Source organism: Physella acuta, unplaced genomic scaffold (genome assembly GCF_028476545.2).
Source record: "Physella acuta isolate Inbredline_101_S28 unplaced genomic scaffold, ASM2847654v3 ptg000428l, whole genome shotgun sequence".
NCBI classification, from domain to species: Eukaryota; Metazoa; Mollusca; class Gastropoda; family Physidae; genus Physella; species Physella acuta.
This window is the reverse complement of record NW_026731947.1, coordinates 165,710-186,976: the sequence shown is the minus strand read 5'-3', so window position 1 is coordinate 186,976 and position 21,267 is coordinate 165,710. Positions and strand designations below refer to the sequence as shown.

The following is a 21,267-nucleotide window of genomic DNA, read 5'->3' as shown; positions in this document are numbered from 1 at the left end:
TGTAACTTAAAAGTTAGCCATTAAAGCTGATTAAGGTGAAGGCGGTTATAATCTTTACCGCAAAAAAATAAAATAAAGTAAAATGCAATGAATAAATATGATGCATCTCTTATTGGACATCCCCCATCAGGTCATAGGCCCCATTTTAAAAAAATGTTTCTAAATTAAACATTTTTTGTCCTTTTCCCATCTCTCTCTCTCTCTCTCTCTCTCTCTCTCTTCCATCCTTCTCCCTTGTTGCGTTCAAGTGAAGAATTATGTAAATTAATAAAAATATTTTTTACAGGTAATTAAACTAATATTATACTATCTTACCCCCCCCCCTCCTTTCTAAATGATTTTCTATAATTATGCTTTATTACATGAGGCATAGGGTGGGATTGGGAGGGGGTTATCTTGGCTAAAGCCTAACGCTGAGAATTGTGGGAATGTGGAAAGGGGGGGGGGGGTATTCTGGGCTAAAGCTGAGAAGGAGAAAGAAAATAAACGAGACTCCCAAGTAGTTTAACTGAGGCAATGACTTGTGGATAATACCCGGACAGCGGGGAGGGAGAGGGATTAGGCCGGTGGGGGAGCGTCAGTCTTAAATCTAAACGCTGCGGATTTCGGAGCTCAAAGGTTTAAAATATCAAGAGGAAAAAAAAAAGTAACGGAGGGGGGGGGGGGGAAATCGAAGAAGTTTATCGATTCCAATGCCACATCTTCCACTACAACGGCCAGGCGACAGGGCCGCTGTCCACTGCAGATGGCTTTCGGGGCTGCAGGGATGAAGACAACAAAATCGATATCTCTTCCCCTTTTGGCCACGTTGCCATGACAACAGACCGACGGATGACGTAGGTGATATGACACCCCGGCCACGGAAAATAGCCGTTGGGAATTATGGGAGAAGTAGTTTTCATCTCTGTTCAACGATGGGTTTGGGGGATGGGGAGGAGTGGGGGGGGGGGGGGGGGGGGGGTTGGACATTTGATAACATTTTATTACGTAATGCTTATGATTAGTTACATCAAAACACAACATGGTGTATTCCGTGATACTTTGGTTACGACATATGGTCCATCCACATTTGGTCTGATATGGACATTTCGTCCACCAACGACAGTTTATCTCTCAACGACATTTGGTCTGTCAATTAGTTTTTATTTTTAGCCAGCCTTCTCGTAAAACCGAACACATAAAATCTTAGATTTGGGAGTGATTTATACATAATTTAGTTCTACGGAATTAATTAATATGCTGATAGAAAAAAAATATTAATTAATTAAGGACCTAAAGTCTTTGTGCTGCTAGGGTACTATAAAAAAACACATTTTCTGTACAGCACCTTCCGTTATTCTTTACTTACATAAAAAAAAATATTCTAATTCGAACCCGCAGTCTTGTTTTCAGAATAAACAGCCCGATAATTTTAATAATTCACCCCCCCCCCCCGAGATATTTGTACTAAGGCAACGGTACCTAATAACATTACGTCCCTTTTCATTATCACTGGGTTTCTGTGTTTCCATATATAGCCTCAGCAAGAGATGCTAGGATAACATTACAATCAATAATATTGTTACACTAGCTCCGAGTTATATCTTATTTCTATTAGCCCTGAGTTTTAGGTATCGTATTTCTTTTTTTTCCGTTAAGAATTGATTTTGTACAAAATATTCTTGAATGGTACACATTTTCATCAGAATATTTAAAACATAAAACCTAAGAAAGAAAATTGCACGCATAAATAATAAATATTCTTTTAAGTGTGCACCAGGGGATGCACCGCTTGGCACCAGTGCCACTGCAAAAGCATTTGGTTATTCGCGAACTTCAATAAACCGTTGTTTTGTTCAGCCATGATCATACACCACGTATTAAGTGTCCTTGACTATGGGCGCATACATTTTGTTTGCTATAAGAAAAATGTAATAATACACAGTGAGTTCATTTGGTTTATTACAACAATAAACATATCTTTAAGTATAGTGAGTATATTGCAGTTGAGTCTAGAAAATCTAGATCTAGATTCTAGCTCTAGACTAGAGTACTCAACGCCACGCTACACTTAGAATTTATCTATTAGAGTCTAGATCTAGATAGATCTAAATCTAGATCTAGAATCTATATCTAATCTAGAATCTCTAGTCTAAAGAAAATCCAGATCTGTCTCTAGATCTAGACTCTAGGTCCTAAATTTCTAGATTCTTCTAGATCTAGATCTAAAAATCGCAAACTTACTTAGGTCGAGACTTCTAGTCTAGGTTCTAGCCTAGAATAGATCTAGATTCTAGATGTCTACAAAGATATTTAAATCTAGTCTAGCTAGATTTAGAATCTAAATCTATTTATCTAGATCTAGTACAAACAGTAAAAGCCGACAGAGATGATAATTGATAATTAACTAGGCCCTAAGCTATACCAGATTATGTTCGTTATGTGCAACTTTGAGTAAGTTTAACTTTGGTTATAAAATGTAATTTCAAATCACTAAAAGTAGTTAAACATATTTTTAATTTTATATTAAAACCGCAGAATCTAGTCCGATGCCGCCATGCTGCTAATGAAAGGCCTAACTAAAGTAGGTCAGTCGAAAAGTTAAAAATAGGATACTTTTGCTGGGCATGTTCACGATTCTGTGGATTTGTTTTTTGCAATTTTAGCCAATAAAGTGGATCTCTAGAAATAGAAACTATCATTTATAAAATTATGTCAATAAACACATGTCCAGATGTATAAGATGCTGTAATAATACGTGATCCAGTTTAAAAAATAATAAGGCAACACTAAGAAAAGGCATTTTAGGTAGCCTTCACTAGGCTATCATCGTTCACTAACCTAGCAGTGACGCGACGCGTAAATGTGTAGTTGCACAGCACGTAGATCCATGTAAACTTGGCTTGTTGTTGAAGAGGCCTAGCCTAGACTGTTTAGACTAGCATGGGGTGGGTTGAGAGTATTCTTATTCAATCGACTGAACCGCTACCCTATTGGGAATTTTAAGTAGGGGCAGCTTAGCTCAAGTCAACAATAAAATAAAATAAATATAAAGTTATAAAGCAACATTTTCAGCAAAATGAAACCTCGATGGCGTAATATTTAGTACCACACGCCTGTGTTAACGCAATGAATTTGAATCAATGTTTTAGTTTGAGATTGTAAAAGAAAAAATTTAATTAAGAAAAAGAAAGAGTTATTTCCTGCTATATTTAGCCGTCGCACTGATCTATTACTTTCCCACGGTTTCGAATCTTTTAGGCCCGTGCCAGTACTCAGGTAAAATTCAATATAGCTATATAATGATACACCTATTTTGTAACAATACTGTGCAGCTATTCAATAGCCCCCTAGTAGCCTAGCAGAAAGCATACTGGTTACCTCATGAATAATATATATATTTTGCAAATCAATTCAAGGCATATAGATCTGGCGAAGACTTAATTCGAGTGTGCAAACTCAAAACTTCCCCCTTCCTCGTACTTTTTTTTATATTTGAAATACCTGGCCTATAGCCAATCTTATCTTTTTCTTCCGTCAATAATTTGACTTTGCCCTCGAGTATTATTTCGCAGCGGGTAAAAAATAGATTGACATAGAGCGAAACACAAAGTTGTTTGAAACAGACTATAGTAACTATTTTAGCAACGAACTGACCCACAATACCGTGTTCAGTTTCGCCGCTGTGTTTGGCTAAGGCTAGGCTAAGTTTTCACGATACACGAGGAGCGACGCGTTTCTCCAACGACGACCAAGTGTAGGGCTCTGACGTCACACGCCAAATGTTGAAGCGTGTTCCACAGGAGGCGAACTTGGCTAGGCACTTTTTTTTTTATTTCTCTACACGTCGGTGTTCGTATGGTACAACTTCTAGCCTAGGCCATAGTGTTATTCTGTGTTCTCCGTTTGAAGTCCAAGCGGTTTTGCGAGACATGGAGTTTTAACTTATGGAAACCATGTAGTTTTGTCGGAGACATGGTACGGGAAACTAGATACTTGATTGTGCGAAATTTGCCAGAAAATTGCACAGAAGAGACTGTTATTGAACATTTTCAGCGGTGAGTAAAATATTTTAAAATAATAGCCTGAGTACTTAGACTAGATAGAATAGAACTAGTCTAGAACCTAGATTTAACTACATTCTAGATCTAAAGTCTATATCATATATGATAGAGCTGCTTTCGTAATAAGAATAGAGTCAATAGAGTCAATATCTAGATCTCTAGGTGAGAGGTAAAAATTAAAAACAATATTAATGTACACTAGACTGTGACTAGAGTAGAGTCTAGGCCTAAGTCCTAAAAATTGCTAAATTCTAAATTGTGTGAATTAGCTACTGAACTGAAGGCTAAATCTAGACTCTGGATCTTGAGTCTAGACCAAGATCTATAATTAAAATTAGATCTAGAATCTAGAATCTAGATGTGTAACGTGAGACTTCTACTACTTTTTGGGCACTTTGTCTCTTATGTTTATGAATTTTTTTAGTCCAGTCACTGTTAATAGATCTACTAGGTAGTCTATAGATTTCTATTTCTAGACCCTAGGACTCAAGACTATCTCAAGGACTACCTAGATCTAGAATCTAGACTAGATTTCTAGTTAGTTTTACTCAAGTTGAAAGCTGTTCACATAGAATTAAAGAAGATTGTATCTAGATTTCTAGATCTAGAGAAATCTGTTAATCTACTCTAGCTGTATAGATAGATCTAGGTGTAGAACCTCAGTTATTTATTAAAACCTCTTAAAATAACAAGAATAGGCCTGATATTGGTACTTACCAAGTGCCATATGGCATGCTTATGTCCTACAAAAAAAAGTATTATAGCAACAGGGTAATAAAACAACTCAATAGTATGGCAGCTAGCTGCTAAAATTATAGGACTTTTGACATCTATTCTAATTTCTAGTCTATAATTCTGTCTTGCATTTTAGGCAATCTTTCTTTTTGATCTAATGCCTAATTTTCTAGGGTTATCAATGATAATGCTATTGTTAGTTTTTACCTTTTAATTTTTGTATTTTTAAAATTAACTACAGGACATCATAAGTTCATATTGCTAGAGAAAAATGTCATCTGCCTGCATTGTTTATGTAGGTTTTAATGTACATGAAAAATTATAGCTGAATCAGTGGAGTAGATCTAACCAATGTAATTAAGTTATTTGGTTTAATTGAGCTTGTCATTCTAGTTAATTAGAATTTGATTTATGGACTTGATAATTCATAGTTAACACTATGCATGGTTTATATATTAAGTATAATTTAATAGGCCTATAGTTATTTAATACTTTGAGGATTGGAATTTGCTAAAGTGACTAGCTTAATAAACTCAAGAAAGATGTCTTTAGAAATTAAAACCTTTAAATGCTTTTGTTAATAGTGTGGTGTTTGATATATCATGTTTGATGGTTAAATGTATTAGAATTTGGGTGTTGTGTGTGCTGTTTTGATGCAAGCAACTTGGGAATGTAAAAATTGATACCTTTCAGTAGAATTGCTACTGGTTAGTAACCAGTAGAATTGCTACTGGTTAGTAACGATTCTAAATTCTTGTAATGCAGTGTTGCTTTTTGCTAGTACCAACCAAGTGATGCAGCCAAGATAGATTAAAAACTATAGTGCCTTGCCAGCGGTAGCCAGCAGTTAGAGTTCATAGAAATTATGTCTTACTATTGTTAATATGGTTTTAAGTTTTAGTACTCATAGGTTTTTACTTAACATTACAGCAATATCAGTAGTATTTATTGGTTGATGATGACAAAATCTGCTCCCTCTTCTGATTACTTTGAAGAATGCAGCGCTCGTCTGAAATACCAGCTACTATAAATTTGTATTAATTACTAACCCCACTGCTATAGCTGATTCCTTCATGGGACAGATAAAGGGTGATATTGCACACCAAACTATTCTGTGATTTTAGTTTTAATATTTAATCAGACATACATTATATCAGTTCCCTATGACAGTTTATCTTAGCATCACTATCTTTAATACATGTGATGCAGCCTGTTTGCATTAGGTAATAAATTATAGCAATATTTCCAACAAATTGTAAGAAAGGGTTATATTATTGTTTTGTAATAATATTGCCTTTTATTTCATTGTAAAGGGGAGTTACCTATTTTCACCAATTACCAAGAGGACTTACCTGTACTTTTTAGCTACGTTGAAATGGGGAAAGAAAACATTTACATGGTTTTTTTTAAAATAATGACAATTTTTTCCCACTATTTGTGAAGAATGCAGCATTTCTCTGAAAACTGATTCTCAAAACACTTCAATCTATACAAAGAATTTTTTAAATTTCTGATCTTTTGTTACATACTAGTACATGCAGATTTTTATGGATACGAAAATGCTAGTAGGATTATTTTTACTAATTTTTAGGGAAACATCTTATTGATTTTTAAGAATTGGAGCTAGGTTCATGAAACATGTCATGCAATTTGAAGCACATTTGGTAATCATTGTTTTATTTTATCTTTTACTGCCTTAGAAATAGTTAATGATGACAATATCTGCTCCCTCTTCTGATTTATTTGAGGAATGCAGCGCTCGTCTGAAAACTGATTTTAAAATAGTAAGCTTATTTTGAGAACTAAAAATTACTTTTATCTAGTTGCATCTAGCTTTTTTTTTAGAGCTACTTAGCAGAAGGCTGGGTAGTGTAACCAATAGTAATTTCCCACTATAATAGCACAGTCATGTGTCAAGGGCTTAAAAATGGCTTTTTCTGTATAACTTAGAATGTCTTTTGTAGATGAAGTAAGTTGTCTTTTTTTTCAAACTTCGCTGTTAGTTATGTAAGATAAGAGACATATCTGTAAACTTGAAGAATCAACATTAACACTTAAGTTGTAATTATTGATGATGACAAAATCTGCTCCCTCTTCTGATTTACTTTGAAGAATGCAGCGCTCGTCTGAAAAAAAAGCTTTATAAATCTTAGTAAGACATTAAAGTTGTCTGCAATTTGTCATGTCATATATGTTTATTTATCTTGATGCTTTGATAAGAATGTGCTAATATTAGCCAGTTTCTTGTTCTTAAATTCATCTGTGCATTGATAATACAGTTGGGTATAACCTTTAAAATGATTGATGATGACAAAATCTGCTCCCTCTTCTGATTTACTTTGAAGAATGCAGCGCTCGTCTGAAAAAATAAAAAGCTTTATTAATCTCAGTAAGACATTTAAGTTATCTGCAGTTTGTCTTTATAAGTTATTGAGGGGACATGCGCAAAAATAACCCAACAAAAAACAATTTGTTTAAAATATAATTCTTAAGACCCTTTTATTTTAAAAATAATTTTTTTTTCCCAATCATACATGCTCTCGACAAAAAGTTTAATATCCGTAATCATATTGTAATTGGATCATTGGAAAGCTGGATTTCTCATATATTTGATAATCACATTTTCCATCATCTCGAAAACACCAGAAGCTTAAGTACACATAGGTTTTTTAATTTACATTTACTTCAATATTACTAGTATTTATTGGTTGATGATGACACAATCTGCTCCCTCTTCTGATTGCTTTGAAGAATGCAGCGCTCGTCTGAAAAAAACTAATTAAGCAAGAATTGTGCACATTTTTTTTTTTTTTAATATATGTAGCACTCTTCTGAAAACTTTAATTGATCTCTTAGGGTGAATTTTAGAATAATAACGATTTCAAAGATACCATTAGAAAATCATGATATACTTTATTATCATTTCTGCATATTTGTAAAAAAAACTGTTTGAGATAAATCATAAATATAATGGGTTGATGATGACAAATTCTGCTCCCTCTTCTGACTTTCTCTGAGGAGTGCAGCGCTCGTCTGACAACCATTTCTAGTTGTGTAGGTTTTTTTAAAAATCATATCAGCTTCTGTGTTTTTAGACTTTGTGTAGACTACTTACATATATTGTTTTAGAAAATAATACTCTATTACCAAGTCGATAAGATTATTATAAAGCTTTTTTATTTTCTGAACGTAAACAATGGATGTTGTGTGATTACAATTTAAAACCCATTATTTTTTATAACAGTTTTTCATGTTTGTCAACTGTAAATGGTAGACATTATCACTTGCCAAACATGGAATATTTAGCTTGATACATCTTTACATTACTTACATTTTACATGCTTGGGCAATTTAATATTTATAGTCTTGTTTCTATTTACTTAAATTATCATCTAATCTTAGTACTTTTATGATTACTGAACATGTATGTTCATGTTCCTTTAAAAAAAATAACATCATAAACTTGTCGACAGAGACAAATATTTATTAAAATAAGTTTGGTGTTTATGATGACACAATCTGCTCCCTCTTCTGATAAACATTTGAAGAATGCAGCGCTCGTCTGACAATACCAAATTCATTTCTAATTCTGTCAATCTAATCATTCTTAATGTTACTTCTTGGCTGGTAACCATATGAGTTACACATGTATATATTAACCAATTGATTAATACAGTATAATAATTCTGTATGTGTCAAGTTAAAAATAAGAATATGTTGAGGATGGTGAATTTTGCAAAAAGCTGCTCTCAGTACTCTAACATTGAGTTAAAATTAAACAGTATGTATTACTGTTATTAGTTCCCAGATTTATTGTTTTCCCCATGTATGTCACTTCAAACCCTGATACAGCCTTGGTGGATACTCAGTGAATTACAAACAACACTTAGTTGGCTTTTCAAAAAATGTAGGCCTATTCAGATTTTTTTATAATCAATATTCTCAACAGGGGTAACATTTATAATTGGGGTAATCAGTGTGCTGAATCAGACGCAAATTACTTAGCAAGGTTGAGTATTGATCTAAATTCCTCGTCTGGAAGTTTTTTTCAGGGATTCTGAGATTTTGTCTCTGTATTTGTCAAATACTTATTTTTTTTAACAATCAGGTGTGTAATGCCTTCTTTATGATCTTTTTATCAACATAGAAGTAGATTGTCCGCAGGCTTGTTGATATACTTTTTACAAGTTTATATTTGATTTATGCCCCAGCTGAAGTATTTAATGTTCTCTTCTAAACTGATTAATTCAAAGGCCTAGCGTACACTCGAAATAAAAATTTAGTTTTTGTAACTTGCTGCTGTTCATATAAATTAATCTGCTTGTTATGTTTGTGTCGCCGTGTGTATTTTCTTCTTAATAGATTCAAGCTGTTGTTTCGTGCTGACTGCATCATCTTTGGGTCGATACAATCTCTATCCATGTTAATTATTGTTTTTGAACTATTGAAACAGGTCCCCCACCAGCTTCTAAATCCATTACATAAACATTCTGTAGTGCCATTACATGCCTACTCCAAGACTGTACTATTTTCTGAAGAGTTTTATTTTTCTCTGATACTGTCTGATTAAACTCAACATGGCGCATTGTACAAAGAAGCGCGGCGTGTCAACCAAGACCATGATTGAACATGGCCGCCAGCAAATGGACAGTCACAAGCTGGTAGTCGATAGAGGGGCTACGTCCGCCATTACTAGCTCAGTATCAGCTTAGAAATCCCGATACGTGCAAACTGTATCACGAACAACACAGTCACCAACCAGCCGTTGGTTTGGGTAAAAGCTGGCTGTAGAACGGAGAATATTGATTTCCCCCATTCCATAGTTTAGAATACACGACCACATTGAATAGAAGCTAGAGAGGAAAAAGAAGCACTGAAGGGGTAACCGGATTCAGCCAGCTAAGGGTTTGCTTGTCTAGCTTGTTAAAAAGGCTTGGCAGCTTGCCCGGTCTTCTCCTTCCCCTCCCTTCTCATACCGCCACTTCCCCCCACATCTGCTTTCTTTCTCAGTATTACTTTTCCCCCATTCCCCAGTTTTAGCCTCAGCCCCATCCCCCCTGCCCTTGTAATGTTCTTAACACGAACACGCTGGCAGACCACAGTGAGCGATCGATGGAGGTGGGGCGGGAGAGGTTGGTGAGGGGAAAACAAAATCAGTGTAGGCCTAGGGTTCAGAAGTTAAAGAGCGAGAGACGGAGAAGTGGGGGAGGGGGGAATCATTTTTTTTGCTTTTGCTTGTCAGCCACATGTTCTATAGAGCCCCTTCCTCACATCAGCCCCGCGATGGACAGACAGGAAAGCATAATTAGATGGTCTCCATGACAACCTCTGATTAATGGATGGTTAAAGTTCTTCGTCCCCAACCATATTTCTTTATTTTAAAGGGTTTGCTGGGTGGGGGGGGGTGTAATATACTGAATTCTAATAGTTCCAGAACTTGTTTGTTTTTGTCCTGTTGTGGTCAGTATTATTGTGTTTGTAAAAAGAGTTATCGTTAATGGGGTTGTTCGCATTTAGAAACATTTAAAAATATATTGAAATAGTTTTACAGGTACACCAGTTTTGCAATCACTAGATCAACGCGACTGTTTCTGTGGTGCACACTTTATTTGTAACAGCCTCCAAGTTACACAAAAGCCGAGTTTGTATCTCCTTTCGTCCTAAACGTGTATCCCCCCCCTCCATCCAACTCAGTGTTCTAGCCAAGCCGTGTAGTTGGGATGGGTTGGGCGAACTCGTGATGGTGAGTCATAACCAACATTGACTATCCGCAAGCTGTAGCCTAGAATACTGAGCGGCGGTGTTTGACCTGAGCACACATTCAGGTGAGAACGAAACTGTACTACCTCGACCAGAAGTTCACAGCGTGTCCTTCGCCTCTTAGCCTAGGTCTTCCAGTTACGTTGCGCCGTCTGTTTATTTGACCTTGTTTTTCTTTTCCCTCTCCCACAAGAAGCATAGGCCTTTTTTTTTTCAAGTTATAGGCCTAGCCAGAAAAAAAAACAACTAAATGCAACATTTAAAACCATCGCTTGTTTTAGATAGTAGCCCTTTATGTATATTTTAAATTTATCTTGTCAAAGTGTAACGCAAAGAATTCGCATAGGACCGACGCATTTGATAAACTCAGTCGGCTGTTGCATTTGTAGGCTGCTCTGTTTATGAGCGACGTTTACCAGACTAAAGCTAGACTAGTGTGCAGCTTCAGTCTGGTTTTTTTATCCTGACATTTGGACAGAAACATACTTATCAGCAAGAATAATACACAATAGTATTAAACTGATGGCTCCAAGTTACTTTCACATTTTAGACACTAAGACTGTTTTCAGATTTATTAACAGCAAACATGCATGGCTTTTCCCAGCTGTTTAGAGCTAGATCATTTCTGTTTTTCTTTGTATGAACAGAGATCGGGACTAGTACTGTTTCCTGTTGGTGTCATTGTAGCGTTGGAACATAATGTTCTAGACTACTTCATTTAAAAAAAATAAAACTTTCGTCGATTACCCTACACTTATCGGCAATGCTTCCACTTGCCCCCAGTGTTCCTTTTTAAAAATTCTGTATTACAAATATAGAATGTTTTATCTTTCTAATGGCTGCTGGGCGTTATCTCTCGCTTTACGATAAAAGGCGGAAAAGGTTTCTACCGGTACCCCGTATTTACCTTGTTCTGCACGTTGTTTCTTATATTAGGCATAGGATCGACTAGCAATGGCCGATCTGGTTTTGAGGGGTTATTAAATATATTTGGGCTCGTTGGGTTGTCATCAAACGAGACTGGGGTGTTTACAGTTCAAATGTCGGGGCTGTTTCTACTGTACATTTATAATTTGTATTCATTCAGTTTTTTTAAACCATTCCCCACATACCGTTACTACTGTACACGGAAATGTACTTACATTTTAAATTCAAATAAATCATCCTCAGTTTATGATCCGAGTAGGCACTAGTCCTTAAAATAGTGATTTTTTAAAATAAATGTATCTTGTATTCAGTGCCGCTCTCTTCATTTCAAGTAGATCTAGATCTATATCTGCTACAACTAATCGTTACATACCAACCGTCTTTTTAATCCATATTGCCGCCATGCTGTTTTCCACGTTTTTCTCTCCTTAAATCATATTTCCCTTGCCTTTGCTGCCTCAAAAAATCGATACATCTGACATCAGCAGCAGAAATAACTAGAGATTTCTTCCAGCTCTAGAATCTGCTGGGAGATTTAGCTGTGAGGTTACTGTAAACATTTCTTCTTTTGGTCTGTCCTTCACTAACTTTCTATGCTTACACTTTTTTTTACATCATTGTTAAAAAACAGAGACCCTGGCCAATTAATATTTAAAATGTTGTTCTTTTTAATGATTATTATTTTATGCATAATCTCTCATTAAATATTCTGATGTTATCCTGAAACATCTATCCTTTCCTATACCCATATTTAAAATAGTTAATACAAGTTTTGTAACAAATTGAATGTTTTATTAATGTCCAACCTTAACTGGTTTTGTTTGGGGTATTTCAAAGACATTAGATTTTAAAAAGCAGCTTCAATGATATTTGGATTCCTCCCAAACCAAAAATAGGAAATTCTGGAATCTAATATGTATGTTTTGGCAAATATTCAGCAATAATTTTCGGAGCTACCACTATAGCTGCCTGTAAAGCAGCATACAGTGACTATTTTTAAAATACTTGCTCATAATTTTGTATTAATTTAATTTTGTTCTAGTACTTGAATAGGTCAAACATACCATTTATCTTGGCTGAATATTGATGACAGCTCACTAAATTGCTTGCATTAGAGAATTTTTATGCAAAGTTAAATATTTAAATAGGTTATGGCATTCTTTTATTGCATGCATTCTTGTTTGAAAGACAATGATAAGTTGAAAAAACAAAACCTAGTTAGGAAAGGTTGAACCCAGTAATTTAACACACAAAGCTGTTGTTTTTTTTGTTGATTATTAAAAGTTGTAAATTTTATTCCTTTGTTAATTTAAAAAAAATCTTCATATTTTCCTGTTTATTTTTTAGGTACGGAAGGATCCAAAGTGTCAAGCTTCAGGCAGCCAAGGATAATGAATCTGGCAGCACAGCAACTGTGGCCTTTAATGACATTAAATCAGCTGCAAAGGCTCATAATGCTAAAAATATTTTGGGGGAGTTGACCTTAAGGACAGACTACTGGGAGGCATCTACTAGCACCCCTGTAATCGCCACACCCCCAGCAACAAGTACAAATGCAAATCGCAGTGCAAACTACACCAGCGCTACAGCTGCATCAACAAGACCTGTGTCCACTTTTACTAATTGGACTAAGGGGTGAGCCTTTATTTTAATTTTGCATGCAGCCTTTACCTAACTTTTTCAACATAAACTTTTTCTGTGTGCTTACAACAAGCCTACTAGAAATTTAAAAAGTCATAATAAACCAAATGGTTTTAATTTTTTTTTTTACGTACATACACCAGTTGTTAGATATAATATTCATAGCTTTCACTTGAAGTTTGTTTGCTATCATCTTCTTTTCAATGTATATTTACTGATTGTTTGAATATAAGGTTTGCCCTAGTAAAATATCCCAAGAAAAAAATTCGTAAAAGATAGTTATATATATTTTTTTTAAATATCTCATTCAGCCAAGTATATCCTAACTCCTCAGTTTTTATAACACAGGTTTTATAAAACAGTTAAAAATGTTTTAGTACTTTGCTCTCGCTATAAATCATTTTGTTCGTAGCTTAATAACACATTTCTATCACCATAATAATTTTTTTCAAGCAAAAACTCTTGTATTTTTGTATCTGTATTTTATCCTTAACTCACAAAAAAGGCTTTTATTTAACTTTTTAAAAAAATCTTTAGTACCTCCAGTTTCTAAAAGCTACAATGTTTATTTCATTGTTTCTTTGGATTATGTTTTTTGCGTGTTTCTTTCCATCATTTGGATATAATTTTATACAATGATTTTGCTTGTTCTTCAAGAGCTTTGTTAGTGAAAGTGATTTGTGGTTTCATACTTATAATGCATAGAGTTATAGTTATGTAGTGTTTTCTTGGAGTTATATTATCAGTTTGCTGCTTATTTTTCCCTGTGGAGTATACTTGTGCTATGGAGTAATATGTACACATCCAGTGGAGTAATATACATGTTTATAATCTAGTGGGAGTATACCAGTGCCTGGACAAGTGGAGTAAACAAGTTGCCATCTATTGGAGTATTAATCATATCAAACTTATGGAGTACTAGTTGCAACAGGATTTGTTACTATTGGATAAAATATATCATTTACGGATTATACTTGAAAATCCTTGGGGGAATAGACAGCCTGAGAAGAAGCTGTGGATTGTACTTATTTCAGGATTATAATTTGAAACTTGGATATGTTTATGTTTAAATATAAATAGTGATATGTTTGGTAGATAACTTAACCATGTGGAATAGATTTTTTAAGTGCACATGAACATCAACAGTTTTTCTTAGTATAAAAATAAAAAACCTCCACTTGTTGCAATTAAAACCAAACTTGACATGCAAGAAACCTTTTAAGGTATTTTAACTTGTTCTTTAAACATCTTAGTACAATCTAATCATAATTATGTATAGAATTATAGTTCAAAATATTACATTCTCCAAAATGTATTTTTTAAAAATTGTATTTAGGCCAAGCTTCAAGTTTTTGAAATAATAGTTTCATTATCACTTAAAATAATTGTTGAAAGCACTCTTTTGCCTTTTCTATAAGTTAGTTAACTTAAAATTTATTAATAAAAAAGTGTTAATTAAACAATTTAAAAATAATATAATGCTTTTGATAAATAGATCTACATCTTTATCATAGAATTTACATGGTGGGAAGATTACTTGTCTCCAGTGTTTTTAACTAACTCGCTTAGTGGATTTAGTTGTTGAACTACAATTATTTAAATTCTTCACAAAATATCCATACTTATGAGGCCTAAGCTTATGCTGACTCCTACATTGTTGCTGACTAGATTGAGGTCTGCCAACCTTTTCTTAATTTAATTCCAGAAATAGACAGCTTGAAATGTGTTCATTCTTTTTATAGTCTATTTTTAATTTTTAAATTTTTTAATGCAGTGTTTGGTTGTAATAAACAGCTGGACTAATACTTTAAATTTTTTGTTTTAAATTTATGTTGCAGTCTTTGTCCACATATCTAATCAAGTAATCAAGTTCGTTTTTTCTTCCTTAGATTTTCTTCCTTAGTTAACATAATCCTACAAATGTGTTTACATTTAAGACAGACATTGATGTTAAAATTTATTAGAAGTGGAGAATTAAGGTCACACTTTAATAACTAACACTTATATATTTTCACCTGGCCTAGCTTTTTGCGCATAGCTCTTTAATGTGGACCTAACTTCTGTGAATATTATTTTGCAATTGGTCAGGCTTAAACTGACTTTATAATAAGTATTTGGATCTGATGTCGAAATGGAAACCAAGATCCAACTAGGCGTTGTAATGTACTGAGAACCTACAAACACTGACCCATGAAATGTTTGCCACTGTAGCATTCATATTCTCTCCTTCTGACTCTTCAAATGAGATAATCTGGAATCATTTGATGAATGCATAGTAATAGTACAATTTCCACTTGATTTGATGCGGCATTAAGTTTTACTTTTCTAATGAGGCTTTAATAACCATAGAACCCCTTGGGCAGTGGAGTTCATGATATTCACTTTGTTCATGGTGTTTACATTGCACAATCAGGTCCCTGGTGCTCACATTTAGCATGATACTCACAATGTGATTTAACATTCATGATACCTTGTGCAGTCATGTTCATGATACTTTGTGCAGTTTTTGTACATTACATCCACTTTGTGGAGTCTTGTTTTGTTCATGATACTCACTTAGTGCACTCATGTTCATGATACTCATTTGTGTTCATAACACATTGTGCAGTCATGTACTTAAGACACTTGGCAGTCATGTTCGTGATACTTACATTGTGCGGTCATGTTCATGATACTCATTTGTGTGAAGTCATGTTCATAATACTCATTTGTGTGCAGTCCTGTTCATGATACTTACATTGTGCGGTCATGTTCATAATACTCATTTGTGTGCAGTCCTGTTCATGATACTTACATTGTGCTGTCATGTTCATGATACTCATTTGTGTGTGTGCTGTCATGTTCATGATACTCATTTGTGTGCTGTCATGTTCATGATACTCATTTGTGTGCAGTCCTGTTCATGATACTTACATTGTGCTGTCATGTTCACGATACTCATTTGTGTGTGTGCTGTCGTGTTCATGATACTCATTTGTGTGCAGACATGTTCATGATACTTACATTGTGCAGTCATGTTCATGATACTTACATTGTGCGGTCATGTTCATGATACTCATTTGTGTGCAGGCATGTTCATGATACTCATTTGTGTACAGTCATGTTCATGATACTCATTTGTGTGCAGGCATGTTCATGATACTTACATTGTGCAGGCATATTCATGATACTCACTGAGGGCAGTAATATGTATTCGCCATGTTGCTAAAGACAGCGCGCTGTGTGCACGATCTTATTTAAACCTCTGGATTCAGCGCTGTAATATCACATAGAAAATGAAAGACGCCGTTAGCAATAACTAGGCGAGCCGGGGCTTGGCCAGAGCAGCCACGAAAATCGATACGCGCTTGACATTTTTACTCGTAAACAAGTTTCTAGATCGATGGTCGTCATGATTAGATTCCCCCGAGGGCAGGCTTCGCATAGCTACGTGTAAAAGAACGGGAGAAATAGCGCACAGAGTGAGGTAACGGAGGGGGGGGGAAGGACATGGGCTACACCCGGAATCTTTATTGTTGCGTAAACCTGTTGTCAAAATAGGCTTGCGAATGGGGTTGGCAATTTGAAACTTTTAAAATGGTACGGAGGGTCTTGTGTAGTTAATACTTTAGTAAATAGAGACTGATGCTTTGAATAGCGGGATACAATAAGTGTGAAACGCGTGATTCATCGGGTCTCACCATTATCGACTTACTCTTTTTGATGGAAGCCCCGCCCCCATTCCCCACAACACTGTCAATGGTATTACTAGGAAAGAAATGACATAATGCTGAAAGAAATGGTCGTGTTTTTGACACATGGCTGTCACCATAGATAAAAAAAAATATTTTTTTAAAAGTCTTAGTTATGTAAGCTTGTTAAACACCGTTCCACTGAAACATACTTGTGCTGATTTCTACTAATCGAGATTTCCTAATCTTGTCGACTTGTGTTACTGATAATGTGGTTATTGATTTACCATTGAACTGTCCAACCACAAAACCGGCTTTAATGTTTTTTTTTTTACTTTTAATCATTTACTTGTCCCCCAAGCTACTTGGGGTCATCCATGAATGACTTCACGCTTTTTTTGAAGATTTTTACCTACCTCCCCTCCGTCACACGTGGTCACAAAAAGCCAGACCCCCCCCCCTGAAATGACGTCATACCTAAGCCTACAACCCCCCCCTCTCAAAATTGCTGTTGAATTTTAAAGCATCGATATTTTTCCAAAATCTTGTCAGAACTCTGTCAACACAGAGTATTTTGATCAAGTCCTACTACAATTTATTAAAACCGTTTTGTAAAACGCGAAATAACGGCTAAAACCCATTTTCTAACAATGCTTTTTTATAATGCAAAAAAGTGACGTCGCACCATCTGAACCCCCCCCCCCCCCATCACACACCGTCACAAAATTACGGATCCCCCCTCTCCCCTACGAGTGTGACGTCATTAACGGACTACCCCTTGACGGTATGCAGTAGTTCTCTGTTGGAATTTTAAATGTTGTTTCTTAAATGATATTAATTGTTATGTAGCTGTAAAATAAATGTTAGTGTGAAGGTGATGTGATTATAATTTACTTTCAAATTACTTTTTTTCCTCGTCTTGGTCACATTTTAAATGTAAAATATAAATTAATAGCGCATCGCGATCGTAATTCTCTGTTAGAGAGGATCGTCGCTTGGAGGCTGGACGTCTTTTTAATGGCCAACTTGAAACTCACCCAATACAAGGGTTTAATCTTTAGAAGATTTAGTTTCATACTGCAAGTTTAAAAAAAATTATAGTTGAAAGCTGGACTGACTGATTGACATTAATAGCTATCAGCGCTGTGGGGGTAACTACCGTCACTATTCTTTGGCTATAAAACGTGGGGATTCTTATTTGTCAGACGGAAGATCTTTCACGCTCGTTACTTTTGTCTTAGAATCATCTCCTCCGGAAAGTTCCCATTTTGCTCTCTCCAGTTTTGTCAGTTAAAGTGATATCTAACCGTCTGTTTAATAGGTATTATGATTTAGTTTTCAATAATTTAGTTTTTTTTAATGTTGAAAGACGAACAAACACTTGCTTAAGTACTTTTCTTGAGCATAACGTATGTATTATTTTAACATTTAAATTTTATTTTGCCATGCCGTAGAAATAATAAAAAAAAAACAGCGTACAATTTTTAAAGCATTTGTTTAAACATGTTTCATTATTGCGCATACTGAACCAGTGATGTAGTAGTGTATCTAAAAATGGTCATCAGTGTACACACACTACTGGATTTATCTAGATGATGGACGTCAAGAACAAAACATGTACCACACGCCGAAATACCATCAATCTTCTTGTCCATTGCCCATACTCATAGAACCTAGCTCGAAAAAGTAATTATTGTTTGGTTTTCTCCTCTTCCCCCCCCCCCCCCCCCCCCCTCCGCACTTGTCCCCAGTCTTCTCATTTGGACAAAATATCGACCACAATCCACACCAGCTTTCAGCAAAAGCATAACGAACCTGATATCGATCTTTAAGAATACTGTAACGCAAATTTCACTGCGCAGTAAAAGTAATCGATACTTGGTTATAGCGTTCATCCTGTTTCTGAAGATAAGGTATCGATTCTCGGGAAAAACTGTTTCTATTTAAAGGATCTCAGCCCATAGGAACACTCATACGGCTACATAATTAAATGCGAAAAAGCAGCAGCATATCGATCATAAGCGATAATACCCCCTCCCCACCCCCATCTTTATTGAATAAGCTGCGGCGTTTGTGCTGGTGAGCGCTAGAACGCATTCCTCGATAATAAATCTATTTTGCACTCTCGGTATTTTACACGCCACAAGGCTGACGAATTTGAGACATCGATTAATAATTATTACTTTACCATTTTCGCTCTGTTTCTTAAAGCCATTGAATGCGTAATGATCGTGCTACTGATTTTACTACTTGTTCAATTACACGTATCCCTCATGACGCTCATGTGCTGAATTAGTTCATTCTATCACTACAGCCTTCCTTCTTTAAAAAAAAAAACAACACATTTTCCCCATATTGTGAAAGTTATGTTCTTATTTAGATTATACGTTTGTAAGTTGCAGCATAATTTTAAAACTATTTTAACACCATAGAATTATAAATCTAGAAGACCCACGACGGCTAATATATATATATGTTACGGTCAAAGCCCGAAATGCGGCCAAACCCCGGATTGGCCGGCCAATGCGCGGATTGGCCGGCTCCCTTGGCCAAAGCCCGAAGAACTTAGAGTTAAGATCGTATTTCGTACATTGGCCGGCCAATGCGCGCACTGGCCGGGACGTACTGGCCAAAGTCCGAAGTACTTAAACTTGACAGCGTATTTTGTACATTGGCCGGCCAATGCGCGCATTGGCCGGGATGTCCTGGCCAATGTTGTATCTAGACCAAGTTGTGATCGCGTTTTAATTATTCTGGGTGTGGTTTCATTGTGGGTAACGTATTGTTTGGCTCTTGTTTGTATAGCATTCTATATGCAAGGCGACATGGATCAAAAGGGCCGCCAGACCAAGAGACAGCCTCCTCCATGATGACGAGGTGAGACAATCATCAAAGAACAAAATCAAAGACAGTCGGCGTCGCCGACCACGTGCAACAAGACGGAACGTTCAAAAGACTTTTCCGCGTTCCTAGATGTTTAAAACATGATGATGACATGGATGCAAACAAATGAATCAGCTCATTGGGCTGAGAGTCTCAAATTCATTTAATTTATGAAAAATCGTTCTTTTCCTCAAGGAATCCAACAATCACCATACGAAGCCTTGTTTGGATACAAAGCAAAAGTGGGACTTAGCACTTCAAATCTACCAAGAGAGGCTCTCAGTAAAATAGTTACTGAGGAAGATCTTGAGAACATTGAACAAGAAATGGAGGTTGCCATAAATGCAACGACATCCTCAGCTAACACATCTGCTGCCGTGGCGGAACGTCCAGACCAGTTGCGTGACAATAATGTGGCCAATAGATTCTGTATAGTTTGTGAAAAACATTGTAGTGCAGCTCATTCTTGTGGATCCTGTGGCAACGATGTGCATGCTATTTGTGGAATACCCAATGAAGCAGACGAAGGGTACGGAGGGAACATTACCTGCAGATTGTGTCACAACAAACAAGACATCATGGAACACAGGTCAGCAGCTCATACTGGCTTGCAAAATCAAGGTGCTAAGATGCTTAAAACATCAAATACAAAATTTTAAGATGGTGAAGTGGGTGACAATGTACGCATCGGTGTTCCAGATGTTGACAGAGGTCGCGGTTATCCCCGAAGCGTGATTGCAGTTGTCATGATAATATTGATTGATTGAGACTATAGTACAATAAAAAATGTGAATGTTTCTGTCATTTACTTTAATTAATAATCAATAAAGACTTAATTTCATGATCCTACCGGCATAAAAAAAAAACCAAAATCTGCTCATGTTCTTCTAATTAAGACTTTGGCCGGTCCACCATGGCCAGTCCGCGGACTGGCCGGCCAAAGGCCGAAATCAAGAGCTATTTCAAACTTTGGCTGGTCCACAATGGCCAGTCTGCGGATTGGCCGGCCAAAGGCCGAAATGAAGCAAAGTTTCGGACTTTGACCGACCTATGGGAGGCGATATTGGCCAATGCGCGGATTGGCCGGCCAATCCTAGCATTGGCCGACTTCGGGCTTTGACCGTAACATATATATAGATATAGATAGATATAAATATAGATATAGATACAGAGATACAGATACAGATATAGATATAGATACATATATACAGATATACAGATATAGATATATAGATGAAAAAGATATAGATATCGATATATAGATATAGATATAGAGATATAGATTTAGAGATATATAGAGATAGAGATATATAGAGATAGAGATATATAGAGATAGAGATATATAGAGATAGATATATATATATAGAGATAGAGATATATAGAGATAGAGATAGAGCTAGAGAGATAGAGCTAGAGAGACAGAGATACAGATATATATATATATATATATATATATATATATATATATATATATATATATATATATATATATATATATATATAGATATATAGATATATAGTAGCTGCATACTTGTGCTCCGCCACGGGGAATCTTTTTTAAATGTTACAACTATGGCACAGAACAAAACACAGAAGAAAACACAATC

The 21,267-nt window shown here is 35.7% G+C and overlaps 1 protein-coding gene across 3 annotated transcripts in view; it reads left to right on the top strand.

Annotated features, from left to right (window-relative positions):
• The first annotated feature begins 3,699 nt into the window (after window positions 1-3,699).
• The window catches only part of LOC131942822 (uncharacterized), a 47,406-nt gene continuing 29,838 nt past the window's right edge, over window positions 3,700-21,267 (top strand). For all 3 annotated transcript variants that reach the window (XM_059302761.1, XM_059302762.1, XM_059302760.1), the window contains exons 1-2: window positions 3,700-4,037; window positions 12,813-13,100. In XM_059302761.1, coding sequence (XP_059158744.1) covers window positions 3,955-4,037; window positions 12,813-13,100 — 371 coding nt within the window. In that variant the 5' untranslated portion in view covers window positions 3,700-3,954. The remainder of the gene's footprint in view (window positions 4,038-12,812; window positions 13,101-21,267) is intronic.